This window comes from Lissotriton vulgaris, chromosome 3_2 (genome assembly GCF_964263255.1).
Source record: "Lissotriton vulgaris chromosome 3_2, aLisVul1.2, whole genome shotgun sequence".
NCBI classification, from domain to species: Eukaryota; Metazoa; Chordata; class Amphibia; order Caudata; family Salamandridae; genus Lissotriton; species Lissotriton vulgaris.
Window position 1 is genome coordinate 289,018,870 of NC_141690.1, and position 24,608 is coordinate 289,043,477.

The 24,608-nt window shown below is 51.7% G+C and overlaps 1 protein-coding gene across 3 annotated transcripts in view; it reads right to left on the reverse strand.

Moving 5' to 3' along the window:
* LOXL3 (lysyl oxidase like 3) overlaps window positions 1-24,225 on the reverse strand; it is a 125,112-nt gene extending 100,887 nt beyond the window's left edge. Inside the window, exons 1-4 of one of the 3 annotated variants that reach the window (XM_086964405.1) lie at window positions 24,179-24,225; window positions 18,045-18,264; window positions 10,489-10,669; window positions 9,811-9,965 (exon numbers count right to left, since the gene is read on the reverse strand). In XM_086964405.1, the coding sequence (XP_086820531.1) occupies window positions 9,811-9,965; window positions 10,489-10,669; window positions 18,045-18,158 (450 nt within the window). In that variant the 5' untranslated portion in view covers window positions 18,159-18,264; window positions 24,179-24,225. The remainder of the gene's footprint in view (window positions 1-9,810; window positions 9,966-10,488; window positions 10,670-18,044; window positions 18,265-24,178) is intronic. The other 2 variants (XM_086964404.1, XM_086964403.1) reach the window with 2 other exon arrangements.
* Between the last annotated feature and the right edge of the window lie 383 nt (window positions 24,226-24,608).

The window sequence follows — 24,608 nt, forward strand, 5'->3', positions numbered from 1 at the left end:
ACACTGAACAGGGAAATGGGGAGGGTTATATACAGCAGGGGGCAGTGGAGGGGAGTGCAGACACTGAAGAGGGACCAGGGGAGGGTTATACACAGCAGAGTGGCAATGGAGGGGGGTGCAGACACTGAAGAGGGACAAGGGGAGGTGTATACACAGGAGGGGTATATACAGCAGGCTGGCAGTGGAGAGGAGTGCAGACCCTGAAGAGGGACACTGGAGGGTAATATACAGCAGTGTGGCTGTGGAGGGGAGTGCAGACACTGAAGAAGGACATGGGGAGGGTTCTATACAGCACGGTGGCAGTGGAGAGGAGTGAAGACACTGAAGAGGGACATGGGGAGGTTTATATGCAGCAGGGGGCAGTGGAGGGGGGTGCAGACACTGAAGAGGGACATGGGGAGGGTTATATACAGCAGGGGGCAGTGGAGGGGAGTGCAGACACTGAAGAGGGACCAGGGGAGGGTTATACACAGCAGGGTGGCAGTGGAGGGGAGTGCAGACACTGAAGAGGGACATGAGGAGGGTTGTGTACAGCAGGGTGGCAGTGAAGGGGAGTTCAGACACTGAAGAGGGACATGGGTAGGGTTATATACAGCAGGGTGGCAGTTGAGGGGGTGCAGACACTGAAGAAGGACATGGGGAGGTTTCTATACAGCAGGGTGGCAGTGGAGGGGGGTGCAGACACTGAAGAGGGACAAGGGGAGGTGTATACACAGGAGGGGTATATACAGCAGGCTGGCAGTGGAGAGGAGTGCAGACACTGAAGAAGGACATGGGAAGGTTATATACAGCAGGGTGGCTGTGGAGGGGGGTGCAGACACTGAAGAAGGACATGGGAGGGTTATATACAGCAGGGTGGCAGTGGAGGGGAGTACAGTCACTGAAGAGGGACATGGGGAGGTTTATATACAGCAGGGGGCAGTGGAGGGGGTGCAGACACTGAAGAGGGACAAGAGTAGGGTTATATACAGCAGGCTGGCAGTGGAGAGGAGTGCAGACACTGAAGAGGGACACTGGAGGGTAATATACAGCAGGGTGGCAGTGGAGGGGGTGCAGACACTGAAGAGGGACATGAGGAGGGTTATATAGAGCAGGTTGGCAGTGGGGGAGAGTGCAGACACTGAAGAGGGACATGAGGAGGGCTGTGTACTGCAGGGTGGCAATGCAAGGGAGATACCGACAGATGACAGAAAAAACACAGGAAGTGCAATCAAATGAGAGGGTGTCGTTGAGGTGACGGCACATACAGCAAAGAGGGGAGGTGAAAAGGAAGAGAAAGGAGATGAGGAGGCGATGAAGAGGAGATGAAGAGGAGATGCTGATGAAAGTTGGTGGAAGGGGGTGTGCAAATGATAAAAAGAATGAGGAGGACAGATAGGAGAGAATGAGGAAGGGACAAAGGAGGTGGAGACAAGAAGAGAAGAGGAGGGGGTGCAGACACAGAAAGCAGAAGATGGAGGAGGTACAGCTACAGCTGGGATGATGGTGGTGGCAGAGAGGGAGCGATGGGGAGAAACAACAAACTGGCGGAGGTGCAAGCACAGAAGGAGGGCAATGGACAGTTCAGGCATGGACTGGGTGAGATGGGGAGTTTAGGCAGAGAAGGGGGAAGATGGGGGAGTTCAGTCAGAGAAGGGGGACGATGGAGGAGTTCAGGCAAAGAACGAGAAGATGAGGGAGTTTGGGCAGAGAAGAGGGAAGATGGGGCCATTCAAGAAGAGAAGGGAGAAGATGGAGGATTTCAGGCAGAGAAGGGCAAGATGGGGGAGTTCAGGCAGAGAAGGGGAAAGGTGTGGGAGTTCGGACAGAGAATGGGAAGATGGGGGAGTTCAGGCAGAGAAGGGGGAAGATGGGGGAGTTCAGGCAAGGAAGAGCGATCATGGAAGAGTTCAGGCAGAGAAGGGGGAAGATGGGGGAGTTCAGGCATGGGAGGGGGAAGATGGGGGAGTTCAGTCATGGAAAGGGGAAGATGGGAGAGTTGAGGCAGAGAAGGGTGAATATGGGGGAGTTCAGGCATGGAAGGGGAAGATGGAGGACTTCAGACATGTGAGGGGGAAGATGGGGAGTTCAGGCACGGAAGGGGGAAGATGGGGGAGTTCAGGCATGGAAGGGGGAAGATGGGGGAGTTCAGGCAAGGAAGAGGGAAGATGGAGGAGTTCAGGCAGAGAAGCAGGACGATGGGGGAGTTCAGCCAGAGAATGGGGAAGATGGGGGAGTTGATGCAGAGAAGGGGAAGATGGGGGAGTTCAGGCATGGAAGGGGGAAGAGAGGGATTTCAGGAATGGAAGGGGAACATGAGAAAATTGGAGGCAGAGAAGAGAGAAGATGGGGGAATTGAGGCAGAGAAGGGGGAAATAGAGGGAGTTCAAGCAGAGAATAGGAAGGTGAGGGATTTCATGATGAGGAGAGGGAAAATGGGGATTTCAGACAGAAAAGGGGGAAGATGGAGGAGTTCAGGCAGAGAAGGAGAAAGATGGGTGAGTTCAGGCAGAGAAGGGGATGGTGGGAGAGTTCAGGCAAGGAAGAGCAAAGATGGAAGAGTTCAGGCAGGGGGAGTCGGGGGAGTTGAGGCATGGGAGGGGGAAGATGGGGCAGTTCAGGCATGGAAAGGGGAAGATGGAGGAGTTCAGGCACGGAAGGGGGAAGATGGGGGAGTTCAGGTATGGAAAGGGTGAGATGGGGGAGTTCAGGCAAGGAAGAGGGAAGATGAAGGAGTTCAGGCAGAGAAGGAGGAAGATGGGGAGTTCAGGCAGAGAAGGGGAAGATGGGGGAGTTCAGGCAAAGAAGGGGGAAGATGGGGGAGTTCAGGCATGGAAGGGGTGAGATGGGAGAGTTCAGGCAAGGAAGAGCAAAGATGGAAGAGTTCAGGCAGAGAAGGGGGAGATGGGGGAGTTCAGGCATGGGCGGGGGAAGATGGGGCAGTTCAGGCATGGAAAGGGGAAGATGGGGGAGTTCAGGCACGGAAGGGGGAAGATGGGGCAGTTCAGGTATGAAAAGGGTGAGATGGGGGAGTTCAGGCAAGGAAGAGGGAAGATGGGAAAGTTCAGGCAGAGAAAGCGGAAGATGGGAGAGTTGATGCAGAGAAGGGGAAGGTGGGGGAGTTCGGGCATGGAAGGGGAAGATGGGGGAGCTCAGACATGGGAGGGGTGAGATGGAGAGTTCAGGCATGGAAGAGGGAAGATGGGGGAGTTCAGGTATGGAAGGAGGAAGATGAGAAATGTTGAGGCAGAGAAGGGGGCAGATGGGGAGTTCAGGCAGAGAAGGAGAAGATGAGGAAGTTCAGGCAGAGAAGAGGGAAGATGGGGCATTCAGGCAGAGAAGGGAGAAGATGGAGAAGTTCAGGCAGAGAATGAGGAAGATGGGGAGTTCAGACAGAGAAGGGGAAAGATTGGGGAGTTCAGGCAGAGAAGGAGAAGATGAGGGAGTTCTGGCAGAGAAGAGGGAAGATGGGGGTATTCAGGCAGAGAAAGGAGAAGATGGAGGAGTTCAGGCAGAGAAGGGGAAGATGGAGGAGTTCAGACAGAGAAGGGGAAGATGGGGAAGTTTAGGCAGAGAAGAGGGATGACAGGGGAGGTCAGGCAGAGAAGGAGGAAGATGGTGGAGTTCAGGCAGAGAAGGAAAAGATTGGGGAGTTGAGGCAGAGAAGTGGGAAGATGAGGAAGTTTAGGCCAAGAAGGGGAAGATGAGGCAGATCAGGCAGAGAAGAGGGAAGATGGGGGAGTTCCGGCAGAGAAGAGGAAGATTGTAAAAGTGGAGGTGGAGATGGAGAAGGGGGAAGATGTTGAGGTTCAAGTACAGAATGAGGGAGGTAGAGACAGAGATGGGAGAAGATGGGAAATTTCAAGCAGAGAAGGAAGAAGATGGGGGAGTTCAGGCAGGGGAGGGAGAAAATGGGGGAGTTCAAGCATGGAGGAGGTAAGGGGAGGGAGTTCAGGCATTGAATGGGGAAGATGGGGGAGTTCTGCAGAGAAGGGGGAAGATGGGGAGTTCTGGCTGTGAAGGAGGAAGATTGGATTGGTGGAGGTGGATAAGGGGTAAGATGTTGAGGTGCAAGTGTAGAATGAGGGAGGTAGAGACAGAGAAGGGAGAAGATGGGAGATGCACGTACAGAAGGGGATGGGAGAAGTGGAGGTAGAGAAGGAGGAGGTGTACTATAGAAGGAGGGGTAAGGAAAGTGGGGCATAGAAAGTGTACAATTAGAACTGTTGAGGCAGTGAACAGGGAAGATGGGGATGTGAATAAAAATGGGGGATGAGGAAGGTGAGGCAGAGAAGGGGGAAGAGGCGGAGGTGCAGGTGCAGGTACAGAGAGGAGACAGCAGGGAGAGGCAGGCGGAGACTGGAGAAGAAGATGAAGGGGTGAGGTGGACAGAGAAGGAGGAAATGTGAAGTGAAGAGAGAGAGAAGTGACGAGAGCTGCAGGCAGAGGAGGGTCACAGTAGAGGGCATGTGCAGACAATGACGGTGGAGGTGGGTGGCGGTGCAGACAAAAGAAATAGTGGTAAAGATAAAGAGGGTATTAGTAGATGAGTGGTAGAGTGGTAAAGAGAGAAGAGAGTAGATGAAGGGGTGGGAAAGACAAAGGCCGAAGGAGATGGGGGTAATGACAGAGGAGGATGAAAGTGGAGGAGGAGTAAAGATGGAAGAGAGTATTTAGATGGATGGGACACACAAAGGAGGCAGGAACTGGAGTGTGGAGACACAAAAGTATCAGGGGCGAGGGGCGGTAAAAAAGGGGAGGAAGAAAGAAATAGCGACAAAAGACAAGCAGTTGACTAGAGGTGCCCTAGAAGGAGGGTATGATGAGGAGGTAAGAGAAGGGAGGGGCGGTGACAACAAACAAGCAGACATTTTGACAGAGGATTTGCCCACTTATCACCGTTAGCTCATTTGGGTTATCCAAAGGCTGGAGCTTGGGGAGGGACTCTAACACTTCTGCCGATGCTTGTAACCAGCCCAGCTGTTTCTCCAAAGACTCCCCCCTCCTGCCACACGGGTAGGTGCAAACGTTGGTGTTACTGGCTCCATCTGCTTATTGTATTCACATCAACTGGTGGTGCGCAGAAGAAATAGCAGAGTGAGCAAGTACCAGTATCTTCACACCTGTTGGTGAAGACCTCCACAAGAACATGGATTACTGGAAACTTGCCAAAGTATGGGAGGTCCCAACCTTTCCACTGGCAGATGAGATATCCCTGGAATGAGAGACAATCCAGACAGAAGGTCTACCCCTGGACAAGATCCAGCTGTAGGTAGAATGAGGCACAACTAGGGCGTGGTGGATGGGGAGGCAAAGACAAGGGTGACCCCCAGACTAGAGCAGTCATAGAAGAAGCCATCTAAGGGAGGCTCGCTCTTGCTGAATCCAGTGAAAGAGCTGCTGAAAGTCTTCTCAGGACACAACTGTGGACCCTGGACCTTTGCAGGTGTCCTTAATCCACTCCCAGGGTGCAAAACGCTTCTAGGGTGACCTTGACTTTTAGTAGTACCCTCTGACCGCCTTGAACCACAATAGGTCTGTAATGGATAGCAGTAGGACTTACGGTGCCACCTCAGTGCCTTCCTAGGACATTGGTGCCTTCTGAGAGCACTAGGATACCCTCTAGGCAGCCTTTGGGGTGAGACGTGTGTCTTTCAGGATCACCCCATGGTTTTAAGAGGGCACCGTGGAGCGTTCCCGGCAGCACCCCTTGGTGTTACTTTCAGGCCCTCCGAGAGCAGCGTGTGATCGCCCCTTCTCGATAAGCCATCAGACTCTGGATACCCCCCATGTGTGTGGTGGCCAGGGATGGTGTTCAGGTGATTCAGTGCCTTTCATTGAACGAGAAGTCCCTCTAGAGTCACGCTGCCTGCCCTAATCATTGCCAAGCTGCCGGATGCCTGGCTGAAGGGGATGTCCCTAGACAAGCAATGGTTAACGTGCTTCGTGGAGGTACCTGTGGCCAAGAACAGCTCCCCATCAGTAGGAGGTTGTCACTCTTATCCAGAAGAGGAAGAGGGACTGTGACACTGGAGCAGCTCTTCCATCAGTAGGAGGTTGTCACTCTTGTCCAGAAGAGGAAGAGTGACTGTGACACTGGAGCAGCTCTTCCATCAGTAGGAGGTTGTCACTCTTGTCCCAAAGGAGGAAGAGGGACTGTGACACTGGAGCAGCTCTTCTATCAGTAGGAGGTTGTCACTCGTGTCCAGAAGAGGAAGAGGGACTGTGACACTGGAGCAGCTCTTCCATCAGTAGGAGGTTGTCACTCTTGTCCCAAAGGAGGAAGAGGGACTGTGACACTGGAGCAGCTCCCCCATCAGTAGGAGGTTGTCACTCTTGTCCAGAAGAGGAAGAGGGACTGTGACACTGGAGCAGCTCTTCCATCAGTAGGAGGTTGTCACTCTTGTCCCAAAGGAGGAAGAGGGACTGTGACACTGGAGCAGCTCTTCTATCAGTAGGAGGTTGTCACTCTTGTCCAGAAGAGGAAGAGGGACTGTGACACTGGAGCAGCTCCCCCATCAGTAGGAGGTTGTCACTCTTGTCCAGAAGAGGAAGAGGGACTGTGACACTGGAGCAGCTCCCCCATCAGTAGGAGGTTGTCACTCTTGTCCAGAAGAGGAAGAGGGACTGTGACACTGGAGCAGCTCTTCCATCAGTAGGAGGTTGTCACTCTTGTCCCAAAGGAGGAAGAGAGACTGTGACACTGGAGCAGCTCTTCTATCAGTAGGAGGTTGTCACTCGTGTCCAGAAGAGGAAGAGGGACTGTGACACTGGAGCAGCTCTTCCATCAGTAGGAGGTTGTCACTCTTGTCCCAAAGGAGGAAGAGGGACTGTGACACTGGAGCAGCTCCCCCATCAGTAGGAGGTTGTCACTCTTGTCCAGAAGAGGAAGAGGGACTGTGACACTGGAGCAGCTCTTCCATCAGTAGGAGGTTGTCACTCTTGTCCCAAAGGAGGAAGAGGGACTGTGACACTGGAGCAGCTCTTCTATCAGTAGGAGGTTGTCACTCTTGTCCAGAAGAGGAAGAGGGACTGTGACACTGGAGCAGCTCCCCCATCAGTAGGAGGTTGTCACTCTTGTCCAGAAGAGGAAGAGGGACTGTGACACTGGAGCAGCTCCCCCATCAGTAGGAGGTTGTCACTCTTGTCCCAAAGGAGGAAGAGGGACTGTGACACTGGAGCAGCTCTTCCATCAGTAGGAGGTTGTCACTCTTGTCCAGAAGAGGAAGAGGGACTGTGACACTGGAGCAGCTCTTCCATCAGTAGGAGGTTGTCACTCTTGTCCCAAAGGAGGAAGAGGGACTGTGACACTGGAGCAGCTCTTCCATCAGTAGGAGGTTGTCACTCTTGTCCAGAAGAGGAAGAGGGACTGTGACACTGGAGCAGCTCTTCCATCAGTAGGAGGTTGTCACTCTTATCCAGAAGAGGAAGAGGGACTGTGACACTGGAGCAGCTCTTCCATCAGTAGGAGGTTGTCACTCGTGTCCCAAAGGAGGAAGAGGGACTGTGACACTGGAGCAGCTCTTCCATCAGTAGGAGGTTGTCACTCTTGTCCAGAAGAGGAAGAGGGACTGTGACACTGGAGCAGCTCTTCCATCAGTAGGAGGTTGTCACTCGTGTCCCAAAGGAGGAAGAGGGTCTGTGACATGGTAGAACTCCTCCGACAACAGGAAGTTGTCACTCTTGTACCGAGGCGGAAGAGAGCCTGTGACATGGGAGCAGCTGCACCATCAGCAGGAAGCCCCCAGTCTTCTCCAGAGAAGGGAGAGGCCAGGGGCAGTGGGAGATACTCAAACCCACTCTTGTAGTAGAACATGAGGCAATGGAGACAAGGGTAGGTATTCTGTCAGTAGGGAATTTTCTAATATTCCCACTTCCTCTTTTTCTTGAAGAGGGTAAATTATATCTTTCTTCCCTCTAAAGGGCTTTCAAGATGAGAGTTTTTGCAGGCGCTTGAATAACCCAGAATTGAAACATTTTAGTGAACTGGGCAGGGAGAGGTGCAACGCACAGTGACACGTGAGCACGAAAGAGGCGGAAACTCACAATGTAAACAGAGACACAACGCAGACCCACAAATGTTGTGACAAAAAGTACTCTGACACAAATATAGGCGTAACCCCCCCGATGGTCATGTGAGTGAGCGACACTAAGTGATCAATACAGTGACACATGAGCACGAAAGAGGCAAAAACTCACTGGGGAAACAGAGGCACAATGCAGACCCACAAATGTGACAAAAAACTCTCCGACACAAATATAGGCGTACACCCCCTGATGGTCATGTGAGTGAGCAAAACCGTGAGTGAATAATACAGTGACAAACGCACATAAAAACACTGATGCGCAACCTTAGGTAGGATCCGAGTGATGGATACAGAAGCAAGGCAACGACTGGTGAATACAGGTCACAAAAATACCAATACTCAATCTCAGGCCTACGCCCAGTGAAGGACATGCAAGCAACACAATGACCCATCAAACAGGGATGGACACACCAAGCTCGCCAATGGATGCACAAGCTGCACAAAGATCAGCCATAGACACAGCAACACACACAGATATTAACTCACAACTCAAAGCACACAAAACACAAAGGCTGATTGTCACATATATACAGGCCACAGTCGATGCTAACACAGCTAAGCAACACAACCACTGTGACATTCATGCACACTAACTCAGCCGTTGAACTACACGACACAACGAGGAGCATGCGGACACATGCATGGCCAGGGACTGACAGACAGACATGCGCACACAGACAGACTGACTCTCAGGCGATGCAGGGACATCAGTGGTGACACAGTAATATACACTGAATAATACATCACACATAATCCTGTCCATCCCCTGTCTCTCTACCTCTAGGGACCTTCTTGTGCAGATGAGGTGTGGTGTGTGGGATAGAAAGATGAGGTATCTCCAGAATTAGAACTAATTGAGCATGTGGATAGGAAGTGGTTGTACACATGGCAGGAAGTGACAATGTTGGTGGAACAGGACATGCTAATACACGGGCAGGAAGTGATTATGTAGGTGGAATAGGAGGTGCTTATACATAGACCAGGAAGTGATTGCATGGGTGTAATAGGAGGTGCTTATACATAGACCAGGAAGTGATTGCATGGGTGTAATAGGAAGTGGTTATACATAGACCAGGAAGTAATTATGTGGGTGGAATAGGAGGTGCTTATACATAGACCAGGAAGTGATTGCATGGGTGTAATAGGAGGTGCTTATACATAGACCAGGAAGTAATTATGTGGGTGGAATAGGAGGTGCTTATACATAGACCAGGAAGTGATTGCATGGGTGTAATAGGAAGTGGTTATACATGGGCAAGAAGTGCTAACATGGGTGGACCTGCTGTTCTCCCTTCTTGTTTTCTGCTTTGAATAACAGCCAGATTGTTACAAAATAGCAAATCCCATCGGGGAGAAGCAACTCATCAGGAACAGACGTAGAGTATGTAGTCTCTCGCTGGAGCACCCACGCCCTCTTTTTTTCTTCTCAACCTGATGAAAAGTTCTAGAGTATTTCCTGTTCAAGCTACACTGATGTGATTTAACACAATGCAGCCTGCCCTTCTCCCCATTTCACCTCACGTCTTGTGGGCGCTACATCAGGCACTCCCAAGGGACGCCTCCTCAGGGCAGAATTGCTTTGGCGCTCTCCCTTCTCTCTGGCTCCGCTCTGACTCTCTGCCAGCCTGAGGGTCTCCTGTGAACAGTGCATCAGGTGGGTGGTGCTTGAGGGTCTCATGTGCTCTGGAGTGCCCTACCATGCCTATCTGGGGGTCTGATCAGGCTTTGGGGAAGGTTCACTCACCGTGTTCTCGAAGCCCATGTATGGTGTATTGCAGCGCACTGAAGCGTCCTCCGAGTGCTGACAGTCCTCTGCTGTGATGTTCTTGTACTGACAGCTCCATAGAGACTTCTCGGTGCCCAAACACTGCACCTCGTTCATGTGGATCGGACCCATGCCTGGAGGTGGGTAGAGGGAGGTCAGGGGTGGCACCACTGCCAGGAGAACGCACGCCGTTGCACCTTACCTGCAACCTACACACCTACCTACACATTATGGGTTCCCTTGTATAGCGGTGTCCACCTATCCTCGGTGCTCCCAGACAATCACTCACTCATCCATCCATGCAGCGGTCAGACCCTCAGCTCAGCCAGCAGCACCTCCTTTGACCCCTTCATCCATTCCCCATCCACCCCTTGAGCTCTACAGGGCTGCACCACACGCTTACCACTCTTCTCTCTCTCCATGATGCGCCTAGCAGCCCATCTCACCCCCCAGCGAGTAGAGGTCTGTCTGCCCATCTGGCGTCCTGATTCAGACACCCCCTGCCCTCTGTTCCCCAGGCCTCTTCTCCATGCATGGCAGAATAACGCCAGGGAGAGGAGTTGATAGATACTCTGTGTGCCTCGTCTTGCCCCTCAATCAGGCGGCAGCTCTCTGGGGTGAGTTGGGGTCTCCCACCTGCCTCCCTCACCCACTTACCTTGACCCATGCGGGCACCAGTGGGTGCCTCCTTGGCACTGCCGAAGCCTAGTTCACGGCACACCACGCTAGCCGCCTGCAGGTTCCAGCGGTCGTCGCACACCGTGCCCCACACGCCCTTCCGCAGCACCTCCACGCGACCCTCGCCCACCTTGGCTCCGCCTTTCAGCCGGATAAGCTGCTGGGAAAGGTAAAAGGGGATGTTAGATGGTTGCCTGTAGGCATGGAGGATTGCATTAGGGTGAAGTAACACACAAAGGCATACCCATGGGTCAGTGTTCCTATGCCTCATGTGATGCCTCATACATGGTTTCTGGGGGTCAGGGTCCGTGTGCCACATGTGATGCCTCATACATGGTTTCTGGGGTCAGGGTCCGTGTGCCACATGTGATGCCTCATACATGGTTTCTGGGGTCAGGGCCCGTGTGTCACAATTGACGCCTCATACATGGTTTCTGGGGTCAGGGTCCGTGTGCCACATGTGATGCCCCATACATGGCTTCTGTGGTCAGTGTTCCTGTGCCACATGTGATGCCTCATACATGGTTTATGGGGTCAGGGTACATGTGTCACAGGTGATGCCTCAAACATGGTTTATGGGGTCAGGGCCCGTGTGTCACAATTGACGGGTCTGTGTGCCACATGTGATGCCTCATACATGGTTTATGGGATCAGGGTACATGTGTCACAATTGACGGGTCTGTGTGCCACATGTGATGCCTCATACATGGTTTATGGGATCAGGGTACATGTGTCACAGGTGACGCCTCATACATGGTTTCTGGGGTCAGGGTCCGTGTGCCACATGTGATGCCCCATACATGGCTTCTGTGGTCAGTGTTCCTGTGCCACATGTGACGCCTCATACATGGTTTATGGGGTCAGGGTACATGTGTCACAGGTGATGCCTCAAACATGGTTTCTGGGGTCAGGGTCCGTGTGCCACATGTGATGCATCATACATGGTTTCTGGGGTCACGGTACACAAGAGGGGATGTTATATCTTTACCTGCAGAAATGGAGAATGGCATGAGGGCGAAGCCGTGCAGAGATTTTTTATTCATTAAAAATAGACGTGCATTATTTTTCGGAAAGGGAGCACCCAACAAACATACACATATTTATTTTATTCCCAGGGAAACTTTTGTTGAGTAAGTGGGGCTGGGATGTTTGCAGCCCACATTTGCAACCCCTAAAATAATGTCCAAGCCATGTTGATGAATGACAGTCGCTGCTGTCCTTCTAAATCTGAATGTGTCTTAAAAATGGGGTGATGAGTCTTGTCTGGAAGATTACCTGAGAAATAAGTTGCAAATGCGCATTTGCTCGCCTTTCAGTGCTCTACTTTCAAACTTGCCAACCTCTGTTCACCAGAACAGAGGCGCTGAATGCTCAAGGGCTCGAAAGCATTGAACCTTCCGTCCAGGAGCTCTGTTCAATTTGTGAAAAAAAGAAAAAAACTGAACTAGCATTGGCAAAGCCAATTGGCCTTGTCTATGGGCGAACTATTGACTTTGCCAATCAGATAGAGGTGCACAAAAGGAAGGAGGGTGGGATAGTAATTGGGAAAATAAAAATACAAAGCAATATGACATGGCCAGCGCTGGCTGTGGCATGGCGCGTTTTAGGACTCACCTCGGCAGCGCATGCGCTATCTCTTTGAGACATGCTGTGTCCACTTTGTTGGCTTAATTCCCACCCATTACCTTTAATTTCTTACTTCACATGTCCTTCCAAAAAGCCTGCTTCTATGTGGGTAATCTATGTTTTTGCCCCTCCTTTTTGTGTCTTGTTCCCTCCCATGGAGAAAAAGCCTGTTACTTGTATCCTTTCACTTTTCTCTATTTCAGTTCGTGTATGCGAACTATTTTTTTCGTTTCTTTCAGCCTATGGTTTGGGAAGGTTTGCTTGTAGTGTTGATGCTCCAAGCGCTGTTTCTGTTAACAGCCCTGTAAATCTTGTCCTTGTCTCATCACATTGACTGTTTTCCAAGCCGGCCTGCTCTGTCCACCCAACCCCTCCCTCATAGCGACCTGCCCCCTCCTTTGTCAGCTGCTCTTTCCTTGTTCTTCCCTCTGAGTCCTGTGTTAGCTTCCCGGCCCCTTATTACAACTGCTTCCAATGGAGAGCAACATGCACACGTAAAACTGCCAATCATCACACAGAGGCACAATGCATTAACAATTTTTATCACAACCATATCTATAAACCCAAAACTTTACAGCTATGTGTTTCATTAAAGGAACCGTCAGGGAGCAGTCTTGTGGCTACCCCACATGTTTATTTATTTATTTATTTAGATTTATATAGCGCATTATCACCCCGGGGTCTCTAAGCGCTTGTTCAGGTACACACCAAAGTTCATAGGGCCAGTCATCGAATCACAGCACGCCCCAGGCTTCCCGGCAGAGCACAGTTTTTAGCATCCTGCGAAAAGGCAGCAGGTTGGGTTCCTTACGAAGTTCGATTGGTCGGTTGTTCCAGGCTGCCGGAAAAACATTAGAAAAGCGCGGCCGCCTATAGTGGCCAATCTGAAGCGTGGTCGGGCCAGGAGGGTAGCCTCAGATGAACGTAACACCCTTCTAGGGGTGTATGGGACCACGCGGGCTTTCATATAGCTTGGTGCGTTGCCATATAGGGCTTTGTGCGTGATCCAGAGCCCCTTAAACATCACTCTCTGTCTGATTGGCAGCCAATGTAGTTCGCGCAAGAGAGGTGAAACATGCGTTCTCCTAGGCTTTTTAAAAATCAGTCTCGCTGCGTCGTTCATGACCGTTTGCAGTCTAGTCAGTTGTTTTTGGGGGAGCCCTGCATATAGCGAGTGGCCATAGTCCATCCTGGCTAGGATCATGGCAGCCACCGCGCGCCTCAAGGTGGAAAAAGACAAAAGCTGGGAGATTTTTCTTAGTTATCTTAAGAGACCCACACAAATGCCCACCACCGAAGAGACTTGTTTTTCCATTGTCAGGTTGCCATCAATGTGAATGCCCAGGCTTTTAACTGCTACTGCCGGTTCTGGGGGCGCCCCCAATTCCCTTGGCCAGAACAGGTCATTCCATGGGTTGCCAGAGATGGTAATTGGCAACACCTCGGTTTTGTCTGGGTTGATTTTCAGGGAATTGGCAGACATCCAATTAGCTGTGTATTTTAAGACGTTATGCAGTCTGGCATGTGCACACGGGCAATCCTCAATTTGGATGACGATCTGGGTATCGTCAGCGTAGTTGTAAATGTGACAGTCCATCTGATTGAGGGCCGAGATCAGTGGCTGCAAATAAATGTTAAATAAAAGAGGTGAGAGGGCGGAGCCCTGCGGCACACCACAAGTGATGGCCGCTGAGGTTGAGACCAGATCCGCCTGCTGAACTCTCTGTGATCTCCCTTGTAGGAAGGAGGAGAGCCAGACATGTGCCGTGCCCTGGATGCCAAAGTCCCTCAACTGCGACAACAGTTGACTATGGCACACCGTGTCAAAAGCCGCGGAGAGGTCTAACAGCACCAGGGCACCGGGAATTTTTTTATCTGCTCTACATCTTAGTTCGTCCAAGATGGACAGCATCACCAGCTCCGTGCTGTGATGCGCCCGGAAACCTGCCTGGTTCCGTTCAAGTAGGTCATTGTTTTCCAGATGGCTTGAGAGGTATGTACGAACATGCTGCTCTAACACCTTAGCTAAAAACGGCAGCTGAGAAATGGGCCTGAAATTCTTCAGATTCTTAACATCCGCCCCAGGTTTCTTCAGCAGAGGGATCAGACGGGCCTCTTTGAAGGCTGATGGAACCTGTCCTGTTTGCAGCGACCTGTTGAGGAGAGTTAGAACGTCTTCCTCAATCCCTGGCAATGCTAGCTTAAACACCCCAGGGGGGCAAGGGTCCGCCTGTGAACCCGACTTTACTCGCCCCACGAGAGTAGCCAGTCTGTCCTCAGTAATCAATGGCAGAGTATCCAGGGGAAAATTAACTGACGAGATAGCTGGGGTGATCTGTAAAGGGCAGTCAAGGATTGGAGTGAGCGCGATTTCTGACAGATCTTCAATTTTGTTCGAGAAGAAATCCCGAAATTGTTGGCAGTCCTCCTGCGTGAACTCAGGGCTCTGCTCTTTATTCTTCCTTAATTCCGTTAGGACTTTAAAGATTTCCTTCTGTGGGCCCCGGCCTTTGGCAATCCTGTCTTCATAAAATTCTGCTTTCCTGGACAGGATAGCCTGTTTGTAGAGAGCAAGCTCTTGTACATATAGGCTCTGTGCATTCAAGTTGTAGTCTCTCCGCCAGGCTCTCTCAGATTTTCGTAGAGCCCTCTTCCTGACCCTAAGGGTTTCATTAAACCATGGAGACCCTAGCCCTTTATCCACAATTTTCACCCTCCGTGCTGGTGCGACAACATCAATTGCCTTCTTTAATTTATCTGTCAGGTTATTACAGATGACTTCTGGGTTCTCTTCAGTCTTACTGAGCGGAGTAGAGGTTTGAAGGTGAGCTACCATCTTCTCCTCATTTATATTTTTCCATTTCCTCACTACTTTCCAGCCTGCTCCAGGCTTTCCCCTATGTTCACGAACGGGAATCTTGCCCTTCACTAGATAGTGATCTGACCATGCGCAGGGCAGAATAACTACAGGGTCCTGCTCCAGGTTTGTCGTCCAGATGAGGGCTAAGGTGTGGCCCCTGTCGTGTGTGGGACCCATCACCTGTTGGATAAAACCAATGGTCGTAAGTGCTTCTTCTAGCTGGTTGGCTTGACCCTCTTTGGGGACTTTTCCCAATGAAAGTTAAAATCTCCCATAATTATCAGTTTACTGTAGCGCGACCGGAAATCTTGGGCCAACTCCAGGAACAGGTCAAAAAAATCCGGTGTGGCCCACGGGGGACGATATTTTAGAAGTATAACCAAACAATCAATCCCCACCCTAAATTTAACACCCAGCACATCAGCACCCCCCACACTTTCAGCATAGACTCTTTCGCCTCTCCAGCGGTTGCTGTGCAAAAGAGCAACACCGCCACCTCTCTTAATGCCTGCTCGATTATGGCAGATTGCCATGAAATTAACCGGTAAGGAAGCTACTACGTCTGGCATAGAAGACTCCTCTAGCCACGTTTCGGTGACTCCTAGGATATCTAATTCCCCATCCTGTAGTAGAGAGAAGACCTCTAAGTTGTGCTTCTGTAGTGAGCGCGTGTTCAGGAGCCCATAATGCAGATCGTTTACTAAGTGCTTAGTTTCGGTCCCTAAATTCCTACCAAGGGCTTTCAGCAGCCCTTCCTGCCGCAGTTTGGTTAGGCACGACTGACTGGGTTTTGGATTCCCATGATTTGCCTCCAACAGCTCCCATCTGTTTTATTTAATACACGGACCTGGGTTTATGGCCCCTGGTCCCGTTTGGTCGCAGATGGGCGCAGATGGGCTCGCCTCTGGCTCGCCTCCGGCGTGCCCACGGCGCGCCCGCTGCGCGCGTACGCTGCACGCTTGCATTGGCAGGTTTAAATAGCGGCCGAGCGTGGCAGCCTGCAACTACAATGCTCACCAAAATGGCACCCGCACCCGTCCCTTCCTACCCCCAAGATGGCTCACGCAGTGTGTCAGCACCTGAGGACCCGCTAAACAGCGGTGAAAGTACAATTATAGTGCAGGTATGCGATCGGTAGTTTTCTAAACAAATATACAGCAAATAGTTAACGTTCAGAAGAACGGAAAGCAGTCATGCGAGCAGTCTGCTTCATCTTCTTTGTACTACATTACATGGCTCAAGTTCGCCGACAGGTTGCGCAGAGATGATACTGCAAGACGTGACTCATTTACAGACATTTTTACGTCAAACCACATCAGAAATACTCCACAACCCAGCTCCCACTTCTATCATATGTTCTGATGGCTCTGCCTTGACAAGATATAGAGCTCCGCTGCCTTCCAGTTAGCTTTATATATAAATACCTTATACATTCAACTTCTGTACTGAATGGAAGGCCAACATATGGCACCCTCTCCTACTGAAAGAACCAAGCCTCTGTGTGCTGTGCTAGGATGGCTCAACAAAAGCATGTACTATAGCTCGCTGAACACACGCCAAAGGCAGCTTACGTATCTGCAGTAATGATTTCCAATGCCATGAAGGAGTGCAGGGCATTAATGCTTCAGCTGCCTAACATCGACAAAAACATTTGCAAAGCCAATAGGTCTACCGTGGCAGACAAAACATCCAACATACATCACTTAATCAGTAAAACATTAAAAATATTTTATTAGCACAAACACAAACAATCTACACTACTATGCACATAACTACTATAGGATATAGAAAACAAAAATAGACCCTCCGCTTTGCCAATGCTTGTTTCTCCTTGTAGCAGTTGGAGAGAGAAGGTAAAAAGCAACACGGACAGGGAGTGGGAAGGGAAGTAGCGACACTGAAGGGGGTTGATGAGGAAAGAAGCACCACGGACCTGGTGGGTGGGGAAGAAACAAAACAGAGCAAGTCGGTGGGGAAGGAGCCACACGTACAAGGGGTGGGAGGGGTGATGCCACATGGACAGGGCGTTGGGAGTGAAAGAACCAAGAAATAAAAGAAAAAGTACCTCAATCACAGCACCAGCAGTGGAAGGACCCCAATCGAGATGAAGCAAACACTACTTGGACTGTGCTCCAGTTGAAAGAAGAGGAAGTGAAGCCGGCTGGCGCTGCCCAATTAGTAGGCAGAAAATGAAAATGACAAGCCTTAGAATGGTAAGCAAGGGAGGGCTCAAGCCCCTTGAAGAACACAATATCTCTTGCGTGCAAAAGTGCATGCGCATGCTCACACAGGCGAGACCTAAATATACCCAGATTACCAGTGTGAGCCAGTGAAGAAACTGGCAATCTCTGATGAGTTTTAGACTTCTAAATATCCCTGCACTCTCTGCCTTCCCACTCCAAGCCCCCAAGAAAAAGGCACCAAAGCTGCCCCAGAGCAGACCCCAACCAAAGAATCAGGAATGGGCTTAGGGGCAACCTGGAAGAACACAACTGCAGGGGCCCAGAATGTGCGATCGGCCATGAGTCTCTCGACACCTTGCAGAGACGCAGCTGGCACCAGATGACCCGCGTCCATGCCAATCAGAGACCGTCCTTCAGGGGGCGTAGTGTGGCTCACTGGTTAGAGGCGGCAGACCCGAGAGCAGAGGACGGCCCGGGACCAGGGTTCGATTCCCGGCGCGGCAGGTTTCTGGACCAGGGTCAGCGGACTCGATAATTCTCTCGCCTCGGTGCCCACTCTGATCTACGATCACACTCGGCAACTCTGGGCATTAGCTTGCCTCATCTTCACTAACGGCCCCACCAGACCGCCGGGGATGCCTGGTCTCACCCTGGAGATACCCATTAAGGGACCATCTCTCAGGGAAGCCAGGAAGGGTTTCGCAGCGGTCGAAGCGCCTTGGGACCCTACGGGTAAGTAGTGCTCTATATAAATGCCTATACATATATACATACAGGGGGCGAGGAGCGTGGTGCCCCCTGCTCACTTCACAATGGTTTGCCCCTCAGTGAGGGACTGAAGAGGGGACCTTCTGGAGGATTCTCACCTGGCTCGGAGCCTGCTGTGCTGTTTTCTTCTTCAGGCCGATGCCGTTGGAGAAGAGGGGGCCGGCCAGGCAGCTGGCAACCGCTGGCATCCCCCCCTTGCAGGCACCGCTCATGTTACCCTTGTAGAACTCAAAGGGGCACACCGAGATGTGGACCTCGTTGCCCGTGCATGCCACAGAGTGTAGGCGGTAATTGGGCTGGTGGCGCTCTGTGTACAATCTGTAGGGGAAACAAAAGGGGGTATGAAATGTATGACAATAAGACCCCAAAGAGACTTTTGAAACAAGAGCATGTCATTGGATGAGACCCAACAAAGGACTTGGAGACCTTTGTAACAAGAGCATTTCATTGGCTGAGACCCAACAAAGGACATTGAGACATTTGTAACAAGAGCATTTCATTGGCTGAGACCCAACAAAGGACATTGAGACATTTGTAACAAGAGCATTCCATTGTCTAATACCCAACATAGGTCATGGAGACATTTGTAACAAGAGCATGTCGTTAGCTGAGACAAAACAAAGGACGTGGAGACATTTGTAACATTAGCATGTCATTGGCTGAGACCCAACAAAGGACTTGGAGACATTTGTAAACAAGAGCAAGTAGTTGGATGAGACACAACAAAAGTTGTGGAGACATTTGTAACAAGAGCATGTTACTGGCTGAGACCCAACAAAGATCATGTAGAGATTTGTAACAAGAGGATGCCATTGGCTGAGAACCAACAAAGGACATTGAGACATTTGTAAGAAGAGCATGTCACTGGCTGAGACCCAACAAAGGATGTGGACACATTTGTAACAAGAGCATGCCATTGGCTGAGGCGGCATCAAAGGACATGGAGACATTTGTAAAAAGGGGATGCCATTGGCTGAGACCCAACAGAGATCATGTAGACATTTGTAACAAGGGGATGCCATTGGCTCAGACCCAAAAAAGATCATGTGGACATTTGTAACAAGGGGATGCCATTGGCTGAGACCCAACAAAGAGCATGTAGACATTTGTAACAAGAGGATGCCATTGGCTGAGGCCCAGCAAAGGATGTGGATACATTGGTAACAAGAGCATGCCATTGGCTGATGTCCAATAAAGGAGGTGGAGACATTTGTAACAAGAGCATGCCATTGGCTGAGACCCAACAAAGGACTTTGAGACATTTGTAACAAGAGCAGGTAATTGGATGAGACCCAACAAAGGACTTGGAGACATTTGTAACAAGAGCAGGTAATTGGATGAGACCCAACAAAGGACGTGGAGACATTTGTAACAAGAGCATGTCATTGGCTGATGTCCAACAAAGGACGTGGAGACATTTGTAACAAGAGCATGCCATTGGCTGATGTCCAATAAAGGACGTGGAGACATTTGTAACAAGAGCATGCCATTGGCTGATGTCCAACAAAGGACGTGGAGACATTTGTAACAAGAGCAGTTCATTGGCTCAGATCCAACAAAGGCCGTGGAGGGGGAGGGCGGGGGGGGGCTGAAGAGGAGGATTGTCATAAGGGGTCTGAAGATAGGGACACATGATCCCAGAGAGGAGCTGGCAGACTAGAGAAGGGCACAAGAGCAGAAGGTGCCATTTGAAAATGGAGAAAGGAGAACGTATTTAGGAAGAAGGCGGCCAACATTCCGAAGAGAGTCAAGGAGGGCGGAGCATATAAAGTCGTATGTGGATACACATGCATGCACAGCCATTTATATGCATTGCTGGAGTTTGTAAAGTTCTTTTCTGCAGTGAATCTGTCATGTATATCTTCTGTGCGGTTGACGCTGCCAATGCTCTTCGGTGAAGCTCCTGAGGTGGAGCTGGCGCTGAGGACCTCCCATCTCAGAAAGACCCTCACGCTTATCCGCAGACATGATCTTTCAAAGCCCGCCTGTAGTGTCTTGCATTTCTGCTTAGCCAGTCTAGTGATCCTGTGGAATGTTAACATTCATGTGATGTGTTGGGATCTTGGGGTGCCGGACTCTAGGAGCCAGTTGAGAGCTGGGCTGAGCAAGGAACATACTGCTCCTGGTGGGGTCTCGGCATATGCTTCTATCTTCTACTTGGAATAAACTTCTAAACCTACTACTTCGTCTGATTCCTAATTCGCACACCATCACTACACCACCCCTGCCCTCAGCACGCCTGGCTCTCATCATCTTCGATAAGATGCCTCGACTCCTCGATACCCATCCTCTGGGGGTGGGCCCTCGACTCTTGAGGGGCCTTTCTCTGAATGTCCTCCCTCCCCAGCCTCCATGTCTTTCCTCCCTCTCCAGCCTCCATGTCCTCCCTCCCTCTCCAGCCTCCATGTCCTCTCCTCCTTCCCCGGCCTCCATGTCCTCCCTCCCCCCCAGCCTCCCTCTCCTCCCTCCCCAGCCTCCATGTCCTCTCTCCCTCCCCAGCCTCCATGTCCTCCCTCCCTCTGCCTCCCCGGCCTCCATATCCTCCTTCCCTCTCCAGCCTCCATGTCCTCCCTCTCCAGCCTCCATGTCCTCTCCTCCTTCCCCGGCCTCTATGTCCTCCCTCCCCGGCCTCCCTTTCCTCCCTCCCCAGCCTCCCTCTCCTCCCTCCCCAGCCTCCATGTCCTCCCTCCCCAGCCTCCATGTCCTCCCTCCCTCCCCAGCCTCCCTCTCCTCCCTCCCCAGCCTCCCTCTCCTCCCTCCCCAGCCTCCATATCCTCCTTCCCTCTCCAGCCTCCATGTCCTCCCTCTCCAGCCTCCATGTCCTCTCCTCCTTCCCCGGCCTCCATGTCCTCCCTCCGTCCCCGGCCTCCATGTCCTCCCTCCCTCCCAGCCTCCATGTCTTTCCTCCCTCCCCAGCCTCCCTCTCCTCCCTCCCCAGCCTCCATGTCCTCCCTCCCCAGCCTCCATGTCCTCCCTCTCCAGCCTCCATGTCCTCCCTCTCCAGCCTCCATGTCCTCCCTCCCTCCCCAGCCTCCATGTCCTCCCTCCCTCCCCAGTCTCCATGTCCTCCATCCCTCTCAGCCTCCATGGCCTCCCTCCCTCCCAGCCTCTAAGCTCCTAGAAGCCCTGCAGACCCGGCTCCTGTGCTGCTGACTGACACTGGCTGGTTCTGTAAAGCGCCTGGTGATTCAGTGTGTAGGAAGGTGGATACCTGACTATGGTAACCCCAGATTTTTTGCCTAGTGTTTAGCTGGTGTTCGACTTAGTTGGCCTGGGATCCTGCTAATCAGGCCCCAGGCTATCTGCTCTCTCTTTAAAATGGACTCCATGTACCCTAGGTACATCTCCAATTGGATTCTGGGTCACCTTATGAGCCCCTGTACAGAGCACTATAGGTGCCCAGGACATAGGTGCATCCAAGGCCTACCAGGGGCTGCAGCATTCATTATGCCACCCCTGGCATCCACCCAAATTGACACAACTGGCTGATCACTCAGCTGGGGCAAGGTGGTGTAATCACCCTTTGCTTTAGATATAGTATACCTATATCTAACCTTATATCTAGACACATATACACCTATAAGTCACTCCTATGGCAGGCCTTAACAATCCTGGAGGCAGAGTGCTTGGTTTTATGTGTGATGGTGCTCTAGCATGAGCTGAGCCTGTCTGCAGCTTTCGGAACAATGTCCTTATAGCTGTTCTAGGATATTGCCATACCATATACTCTTAAGTGCATTATGAACCTCCCGGTTAAATGCTAACTCTGGTTTGGCTTTTTCAAAACATGTCATGTAAGGTGTCATACGATTTGGAATACTACCCACTCGCCAGTTCTGGTTATGGGGGTAGCATTCCACCCTTCTAGAGGGAGAACACATGTTGTTCCTACTATTCCCGGTTAAAGTTAACCAGAGCCTCAGCATCACAAAATGGATGCTGCTGCCACAGACACAAGTCTGACCTCCTGCTGCTGGGAGTCCTTCCAGCGAGGGAGGCTTGGACAATAGGTTTCCTGCCTTGGGAGGTGCTAGCACCACCCCGGTCAGGATTTTGTGTATTGGGACAGGGAGGGCTGAAAGGAATGAGACACTGCCTGGGGCACACAAGGTGTCCCATACACAGTCCAGTTCAAACCGGTGCTGGGGCACTCCAGCCCCAGCTCTGGCACGAAACTGGACAAAGGGAAAGGGGTGTAACCACCCCCTTCCCTGGTCCCACCCATGGGAGGGACCTAGTAGGTAATCCAGTCCCTAAGATTGGTTTATAGGTAGGAGCTGAGTCCCAAGACTTTAAATTAATCCTGACTGAACCTCTGAAACGAAACTCTGGACCTTCGACGATCTACTTGAAGAAGACGACTGAAGAATCTCCCTTGTGGTCAAGGAGTGACCACCCTGCACAAGCAGGCACCATCCAGCGATCAACGGCTTGCTTTGTCGCCGCCTCCCGGCGGAGCCCGAGCACAGAGCCTGACAAGAACCAGATTCCCAGACATCCAACAGCCCGATCCACAGTCCCTGCAAAGCTGAGACCCGTGGAGGCGATGAGAGTCGTGGGACCGGCCATCTTGAAAAGTCTGGGACCTGCTAACTGTGCAGCCCCTGAGGCCTCCTCGAAGCTGTGCATTGGGGATTGAGAAGCCCCAGCCCCGAGCAGCATCTGCACCGAAGATCAGCCCTGCACACTCCACGAGTTCTGCCTGGGGCCCTTTTGCATTTTCCTGCTCGACGCGTCTGCCCGGTCACTTGCCCATTGGCTAGTGGCCATCTTGGCGACTATCCTTTGAATCTACACCACTGGTCTGGTTGCTCCAGACTGGCCCTTGCTTCCCTCAAAAGAAGCAGCCCCTCAGACCTTGCTGGTCTGAGTAAGAAGTCTACATTTTATCCTGCTTGGGTTGCCTTTGCCAAGGCTTGTTGACTCCAATTCTGAAGCCGACACCGCCGACAGCGAGAGCCTTTGTAGGACAGTCCGTGCTTGACTCCTGGTCATCGTCGACCCCTCCTGCTCCACGTCGCTGCAGAGACAAGCTTCCCATCAGCACCTGATTGCTGCGCGACATCGCCTGGTTCCTTCCTGGTTCCTTCCTGGTCACTGGCTAGTGACCCAGACTCTGTCCCCTCTGCTTTCAGGTCCTCTACATCTTCGATCCACCCTTGGATCCACCCGGACTCTTCTCTCCTGGCCGCCTTCAGCATCTTTTCTCCAAGGCTCCAAAGAACTCCACGGCAAAACCCGACACACTTTGGGGCCTCTGCCCCCGCTTCCTGTGGGTGAGGTAACGCGAGTACTGCGGTGCTCCTGTAAAGAGTCACTCTCCTAGTGTCCCAGTTTCAAGTGGTTAGCTTCTAGCCCAGTCGGAAGACTCCCAAACCTTTAACTTTCTATTTTTACGCATCCATTGACTTCTATGTGTGAACACGTGTGCCTTTAGACACTGCACACGCATTCCGTGGGCCTCCTGCTCCCTAACTATTGTTAGCCCAGTGTAGCCCCAGCGATTCCCAAGGCCCTAGGCCTTACCATTGTTCGTGACGTGGTACATATACCACTTTTTTAGTATATGGTTTTACGGGCCACCAGGGCCTATCCATATTTGTGCAACTTTTGTATGTTATATTAAGTTACTTGTTATGCGCTTGTGCTCCTGTGCTCATGAAGAGTAATGGGGATTTCTTTAGAAATAAACACATATATATTTTGAATACATATCCTGTGAGGTGTCCTTTCATTTGGTATTAAAGGGATTGCATATGGTAAAACAGCTGGCTTCACATGCCCTCTTGAGTTTAGCCTAAGACTGCTTTTGTCCATGCTACCCCTAGGATGGGCTGGTCTATAAGGGTGACTTTACAACCATCACCATAAGGGTTGTTTGGACTGATACAGGGTGCCCACTAGAATAGTGGACATCACATATCAGGCCAACTTCTCACACAGTGCTGTGGAGACTTCCCAGGAAGGGGTGCCCCTGTGTTACAAACAGTGTAGAGTGCCCGCCCCGGTGCCCCCCGCCCTGGCACGGAGCATTGCCATGCTGAGGTCTCAGCATCACCCCTGGGCTGCCCCCTGCCGGCTCTTTGAGGGCATTGCACCTCCCCCAGAGATACTCTCACCCAGGACTGCCCATCCTGCCCCCCCAAGCCACCTTCCACCCATCCTGCCCCTCCAGAAAGCTGCTTTCAGGTGCCCCCCCCCCATCCTCACAATGCTCTTGCGCCCCAGTTACCTCGTGGTGGGCTTCAAGTCCTCTTTCTGCTTGTTTGTGGGGGCAGATTTGGGCAACAGCCTGCGGAACAGAGAGACACACTTGGAACCAAAAGCCAGGATTAAACAGACATATTAAGAGTTCAAGTACACCCCCACTCACAGCAAGCATGGGGGTAGAGGCAAGCGGGCTGATGGCTGTGTGCGTGGGGGGGGGGGGTCAGAGGGAGGGGCACAGCTCAGCCAGTGAGATTCAGGGGGTTTCAATCTCAAATTTGCCAAAGAAGCGGTGTCTGCAGGGTGGGGGGGCAGGGTGGGGTTATGGGGTGAGATGACCGGGGTTTGGGTGGACTGTTCACATGAGGAGCAGGGCAGGACGGATTTCCGTTCGGTGGGCCTCCGTCTCGAGTGGCACAGAGGGTGTAAAACAATGGCTTGGAATGCTACCCCGA